This window comes from Centruroides sculpturatus, unplaced genomic scaffold, assembly GCF_000671375.1.
Source record: "Centruroides sculpturatus isolate CEXI.00-Female unplaced genomic scaffold, Cexi_2.0 scaffold1042, whole genome shotgun sequence".
Taxonomy (NCBI): domain Eukaryota; kingdom Metazoa; phylum Arthropoda; class Arachnida; order Scorpiones; family Buthidae; genus Centruroides; species Centruroides sculpturatus.
The window spans coordinates 81,675-89,399 of NW_019385274.1; the positions used below are offsets into that span (position 1 = coordinate 81,675).

General features: G+C 28.5%; 1 protein-coding gene across 1 annotated transcript in view; it reads left to right on the forward strand.

Moving 5' to 3' along the window:
• The window catches only part of LOC111637035, a 14,083-nt gene extending 6,490 nt beyond the window's left edge, over positions 1–7,593 (forward strand). Inside the window, exons 3-7 of the mRNA XM_023382443.1 lie at positions 3,836–4,087; positions 4,189–5,140; positions 5,319–5,429; positions 7,188–7,333; positions 7,417–7,593. Of these exons, the coding sequence (XP_023238211.1) occupies positions 3,836–4,087; positions 4,189–5,140; positions 5,319–5,429; positions 7,188–7,333; positions 7,417–7,437 (1,482 nt within the window). The 3' untranslated portion in view covers positions 7,438–7,593. The remainder of the gene's footprint in view (positions 1–3,835; positions 4,088–4,188; positions 5,141–5,318; positions 5,430–7,187; positions 7,334–7,416) is intronic.
• Positions 7,594–7,725: the final 132 nt, after the last annotated feature.

Below are 7,725 nucleotides of genomic sequence, written 5' to 3' on the forward strand. Positions count from 1 at the left end.
ACAGTAGCTAATTTATATATAATTAATATATAATTATATGTACAGTACCTAATTTATATATAATTTATATATAATACTAAACAGACGATAGCAAACTCAATTTAGCCGCTCCGTAGCGTGGCGCAGGGTCGGAGGAAAGTAGTTCGGCTGCTCATCCACTATTGGTCCAGACTCTATCAATCTTGTCGCGAAACGACATTATAGGAGGTACTTTATACGAAAGTTGCTACAATTTTTTCGCTACGTTATAGGAATGTATGTTATAGGGGGGTCGACTGTATATCAATACAGGTATACCTCGCCTTACGTCGGTAATTGGTTCCTGGAGAACAGCGTAAGTCGAATTTACTTGTCTCCAAATCTACTTATCACTAGGCTAAACCGTAAATTACCATTCCCGGTTCTGTATTTTATTTATTAATGCATTTTTAATAATATATGGTTAATAAAAATCTATTTTAAGCTTACAAACAAATAAATTTTAGTTTTTAATATAGTACAGAAAAAAGTAATCTAAATTTACGAATGCATGTACTGTAAATACAGTACATACTTGTATATATTTTAATATGATTTTATGTGCTTTAATCGTTTTTATAGTGATATTACGTCTTCAATATTTGTAGCGGACAGATGTAAAGTCGAATAAAATGACTTAAACTTGATTTTTATTATTCCATGTACTTTTTTGACAAACGACATATAATCGGGAACGACGTAACTCGAAACGATGTAAGTCAAGGTATGCCTATACAATGTTAGATAATATGATGATGATGTAAAAATTTTCTTTTAATTTTTATATTAAAACATAATCATTATACTATTACTACAATTGAAGTATAGTAATACTCCGAACTTACACGATAGGTGGGACCAAGCGATAACCGCGTAAGTTGGTGTATAATTTCGCAATTTGTGTAAAATCCAAGTCGGATGCATGTAAGCTAATAAATGTTCTCGTTAATCATATCTCGTCTTTTGATTCATTCACGTTTACAAGAAATCACTACATAGAGTCTCTCAAGTCTCCGTAGATATAACAAATACAGAAATAAATAACACAAAATAAATTGTAGCTATGTGTCAATTCCGCGCAACACGTCCGAACATGTAAGCCGAATAATAGTGTGGGGGGAGTGAGTAATCAAGAGTTGTGTGGCGCTCAAACAAAAGACTAATCGATGCGATTTGAAAATCGCGTAACTCCAGGTTCACGTAAGTCGGGGTAGCGTAAGTCAAGGTATTACTGTACAGTAGAGCATTGATTATCCGACTCAATTGGGGACTGGGGTTGGTCGGATAATTGAAAAGTCGGATAACCGAAAAATATGAAAAAAATCCATTATTAGTGTAGTATATTATTATATCCCATGTAATTAGTATATCGCTATTAACCTACTTCGTGTTGAATTTTCCTCCATGTTAAGTATATCAAATTTTTTTAAAAATAATAATCGTCGCTATTGTATCATTAAAAATTAGAAAATTAAGCCTCGTTTAAATACTGGCTCTCTTTCATGGTCGATCCAGTGTTGCCAGCTAAAACACGTAAAAATAATATTAAAGAAGCCAAGACAGCCAAATATTGTAGCGCCACATCACTAGTGGACATTTGAATTTGCTAACTAGAACGCAGTTGGTTGACCGAGGTGACGGTTAATCGGGGTCAGATAATCAATGCTCTACTGTATATATACATATTAAATATACTCAAAAAAACCAAAAATTCAACCGTTTATAAAATCTTAACTTTGAAATACGGTAGAGCGTCATTTATCCGAATCAGTTGGGGACTGGGGTTGTTCGGAAATTCGATATTTCAGATAACCGATTATGTACGAAAAAATACATTAACCTATCGCATGTTTAAATTTTTCTCTGTTGCGTGTTGCTTCGCATTGAATTTTCTTTGATGTTAAGCCTAACGAAGACTATTGTATTGTTAAAAATTATTTTTTTATTTTGTACAAACAAAATAAATATATTGAAAAATATAAAAACAATAAAAAATTATACTTCAGAAGTTAATTTAGTATCAAAAATGTAAAATATTTGAGTAGCCCAAGACATAGCCAAAGATTGCAGCGCCACAGCACTGGCAAAAATTTAAATTTGCCGACTGGAATTCTTTCAGATAATTGACTTTCGGATAAACGACACTCTACTGTATTTGTACATACCAAATGTATTATTAAATCACTATGAAATGCAAAAATGTATATTACACTGTAGCACTGTTTGTGTTTCACATTTATATTGGTTAATGTTTGTCCTGAAACATGCTTATTTCTTTCAGTGGTGAAATGTTTCATTTTTTATGTCTTAATTAGTTTGGAGTTTCATTTATACATTATTTTCCTTTGATAAAGAAAATAGATATTACATTATTTTATTTGAAAACATACTGTACTTAAAATTTTTAGATCACATTCTTTCTGCAATTTCTAGATTAAATTCTTTTCTTCATATTTCCAGAGTATAAAATTGTCCCTACCAAGTTTATTGCCTTTCAGAGATAGGATTAGTAGTAGGTTAATGGCTAATGGGTGTGAATGGATATGTAAAGTGATTGTGATTATATACATTAAAAATATAATATCTTATGATAGTTTATTTAATTTTCGAAAATATTTTATTTTATTTTAAATAAAACATTTAATTTTATATATATAATATCCTTATCCATTAGCCAAAAATTTATTCAGTTTTATACATATGTATAAAATTTGTAAAACATTCAATTTTGAATGTTTCACAAATTTAGATATTTTTAAATATGTTATTACCAGCAGATATGCCTGGCATTTCCTAGATGAATATTAATAAAGACAAACATTAAAAACCTAACTTATAATATGGTTTTAATATTTTAAGCCAACTTAGATCAATACCATTATTTTGACAGAGTTTGGTAGAAGACCCTTTACTTTTTGAAATCGTTACTAAGGATATGATTTATTAAAAAAAAAAATCACTTATGGCTGCTGCTATTTTCGTTGTGTATTTGTCTCTTTAATCCGATTTTCAGTTCGGTAGACTATCATATACAGCATTCAGGTTATGAACTTCTTTTATTGGTTTGTTATATGCATTTCGGACTCAATTGTAATTTAAGTCCCTCTTCAGTACAAACTCAGATTCTGTTTTCTAAAAACCTCGGTGTATAATTGGTAACGTTGGAAAAGATTAAAAATACAGCCATTTAAAAAACACTTTAACTACATATTCACATTAATACGTTACACACTTTACAAATGTTCATAAAAACGTTTTCCAACGTTACCAATTATACACCGAGGTTTTTAGAAAACAGAATCTGAGTTTGTACTGAAGAGGGACTTAAATTATAATTGAGTCCGAAATGCATATAACAAACCAATAAAAGAAGTTCATAACCTGAATGCTGTATATGATAGTCTACCGAACTGAAAATCGGATTAAAGAGACAAATACACACATATGATTTATTGCTTTGTGATGCCTTCAATAATTATTACACAATGCTTATATAATATTTTAAACTTACCTTATCACAAAATGTCAAGGAGATGAAATCAAGAGATTGTGTAAGTTTCATCTTAGCTATATTTCCTGCAGGATCCTGGAGAATAACTGAAAAATTTGGTCCAGATCAATCAAAGTATCTAGAAGTGTATAGGAAAAAGATATTCAGACAAATTCTATTTTATAGATATCAAAATATTTAATTAGTTGTTATATATTACTGTATGGATTTTTAGAACGTTTAAAATTTATTTTTACTTTCAATTGCTATTTAGTATTTTTATTAAGAAACTTTTAAGACTTATAATTTTATTAATTTTTAAAACAGGAATATTTATCTCATTTTTCACATGAAGAACAAAACCTTAACAGTGTTCAAAAAGCCAAATTTCAAAATTTTGTGGAATGTTTGCTTCAAACATGTAGTATTTTTCTCCATAAGAAACAAAGTGATGATAATGATGTGAGAGAAATTTTTATTAGCATTCAACAATGTTGCCAACAAAAATACTGCTGTTTCAGTAATTTGCTTCAAGTAGGACGTTCTTTTTACCATATACTAATCAATTTACTAAGATTGGTAAGTTAAGTAAATTTTTTATTGACTTATTCCCGAAGTTTTCTAAATTTATTTATTGTATTTTTAATTAAAGAAATATTAAGTATTTACTTTTTTTCCAGAAACGTTACAACGAAGCAATTTATTTATCTATTTATTTAAAAAAAGTCATTTTACAAATTTTACAAGATGGTATTAATAATACTGAGACAGACATTATTGTACATCAAGTATATAAAAATTTTTGGAACCATGCAATTGAAGTTAAACATTGTCAAGAAGTACACGATTCTTTGAAACATATACTGAGTCTTAGGTTGAGAAGAGTAGCATTTGAATTTCTTTGTTTTAAGTATTCTGAACTTAACAGTATATGTGAACAAAGCAGTAAAGCAATTCTCTTGTATATAACAAATTCAAATGGCATTATCAACAATAAAGAATTGACAGCATTCTGTACATCTATATGGAATTCTTTAGTTACAAATAGAACTTTTCAGCAATCTATCTCAAATGAACAAAAGAAAACAACAATTTTTTCTGTTTTAAAAATGTTTAAGGATTGGAACAAAAGTCTTATTAAATATATAATATTGAAAAATCTCTCTGTTGATATTTTGATATGGCTTGATGATATTGTTGAATTAACAAAGAAAATAGGTGATACAGATATTATGAATATTATTCAGTCTGGAACTGATTTAACCAAATGTGCTCTAAATATTCTACTTGATCAAAATAATTCTGAAGTCTATAAAGACATTGCTAAAGATTTTATGAAATCTTCAAACAAACTAATGAATAAGGATTCCCTGGTATCAATTATTGATTCATACGTATCAGTTTCTTGTTATTATTTATTAGAAATATTTAACATGTTCGAAAGAGAAAAGAAAAATTTTAATTCTAAACAACTCTTTAGTTTAGATTCTTTTCTTGACTGTATCACAAATGTATGTACGAGCACAAAAGGTCTTATTCAGTCTGAAAATTGCAGTCAACTTGTTATTTTAATTGTTAGACTAGAGGGGAGGTTAATAAAAACTATTAGAGAAGAAGTACAAAAGTCATCAGGTATGTCAATTTATTTATAGTTATAAGTGATAAAAGAATTTTTAGTATATAATTTACCATGTATTTTGAAAACATCATTTTTCAAACTGCATGATGATAAATTACAATTAGTTTTAATTAAATTTATATAAAATATTTTATAATTTTTTTAAACTTAATTTTGTAATATTTTTCATAGATGCAAATTTTATAAAAACATTAATCCAAAGAGGAGAAAGGATAATGCAACAATTTTCTATTATTTTGGATATGAAAAGAGATAAATATTTATATGAAGATGAATATATTGGTAAGATATAGAAAAATTAAAACTTTCTGTTTAAATAAAAACATACAAAACATTACCTAGCATTATCTACTGGATAAGCATTATCTACTAAGATAGCACAGCTACATTTGAAAGACAAACTTCTTGTATTGTCATTTTCAATTTCAGAAATAACTTGAAGTTGTGTTAACTCAAATTGGGGCTATAGGGAGAATGTGGCAAGACCTCTCACCTGGACTTTGCAAACAATTTGATAGTAATATGCTCAATATTTTATCCATTAAATAGTGTAAAAAAGAATTTTGGAATAAAAAAAAATTTCTTTTGGTTTTTCATAAAAATCAAAATTGTGGTTCTATAAGTGAGATTGACTTGTCCCTATTGGAAGTACATAACCATTAATATGCATTAATGTAACAAATGATTGAACTGATCAGAAACAAAGAAAACAATGTTCCAATTTCATTTTTAAAACATGAGATCCTCACAAAATATATGAGAATTTATCTATATGTCATAGCTCTTAATTGTTCTATTCAAACATTGTTACATATTCAAATTCTTTTGTTCATTGCCTGAAGAAGACAATTTTGTATTTGTCTAAGTGCTTGTTGTTATTAATTTTATATTAAAATCCTATTCAACACTAAAAATTTTAGTAATATTGTAAGATCTTCAAATTTTGGCAAATTTCCACAATTAATGATTTGTGAGCACTAAGATTGGCCTTATTTTACCGCTAGACTTATTACACCACCACAGGACCACAATTAGACTTAGAAAAACTGTTTTATTTTCAGAATGCATTTTGGATTTGTCAATCATTTCGGGAGTAGTCACTTCTACTGGACGTCCCGAATGATGTTCATCTTTTGTGGATGTATGGTCACGTTTGAACTCATTTACCCAATTGTAAACAGTTGCAAACACAGGAACAGATGTGCCATGAACATCCAACTCGGCTTTGATCTCTTTTGGTGTTAAGCCTTCTAAATATAAGTGTTTAATCACCGCTCGAAACTCGCCTTTTTCCATTTTTCTAAATAAACAAAAGTTTCTTGCTTCAATCGACAATAAAAATTAAACCATGTGATGGATATGAGTGAGACTTTCACAACTGTCTAGTGAGTCATGATGCTTACTAAAAACGTGCCATTTTTGAAGCTATGAGTGCCATCTATTGGATTTTCTAAGAACTTTTGAACAACCCATGTACCATCTTCTTTTATAAGTATTTGATTCCTTTTTAACTATTTTGACAGTATTCTTAACATTTTGACAGCATTCCTTATTACAGTGGATGGCTACAGCTGAGTTATTATTATTGTACTCTATGACAGAGATATGTTCTATAATAATAAGAACACACCTGAATTTTATTTGCCGAGTTTTTCTCTTTATTCAAATGAGGATGGCTTATCCAAATAGGCTGAAAACGTTTGAATAAGGTGAAAAGACTCAGCAAATAGAATTAAGGTGTGTTCTTATTATTATAATTAATATTGCTGAGAAGAAGAGAGATAGAGATATGTTCTTTAAAACAAACCTTTAATTCCCTACTCGTTATCCAATTTATTGTAATGTTTTTGTGGCTTTTGCCATAATATTATTTTTCTACAGCAAATTTCCCATGAAGGGTATTAAACAGGTTCTACTGTATATAATTTATAAAACTTTTTAAATTAAAGATAATTTTTTTATACTTTATTTATAAAAAATAATCAAAATATATTAAATTTATTTTCTGTAATGATAATATTTTAATTGTTGATATTTTAGGTACTGAAGTTGGAAATTTAGGTATTGTGCTTTTTGGTAAAGATATGCATAATAATGCAATACACTGTTTGGAATTTAGCTGTGAATATCTTACTCAGTGGATTTATTCAGATTCTGCACCATCAGAAAAAAAAAAATTAATGCAGGTAAGCTAAATGAAGTTAATTTCTAGATAAAAAAGTCACTAACAAAATCTTAATGTTGGACTTTTTGGTCTTGTACTTTTTAGTCTGGACTCATCTCTTCCTAGATACTCACTTGATTGTTTATTGGTTTATACTATCAAAGTTGTATATTTAAATTTCATTGCCAATAATGACATTCTCAATCTAACCTAAGTCATTATTGAACATTTTCAACATGTTCTGTGAGATTTCAAGAAGTCTTGCTATTTGATTTTATTTAAAGAAAATAAGAAACAAGCATATGAGATAGCTCTATAATTACAGTAGATCCCCCTATAAAACCGTTTCCTATAGTTATGATTCCTATAAAAATTGTGGCATTATCCGTAAACAACGGTAAAAATAACTCCTAT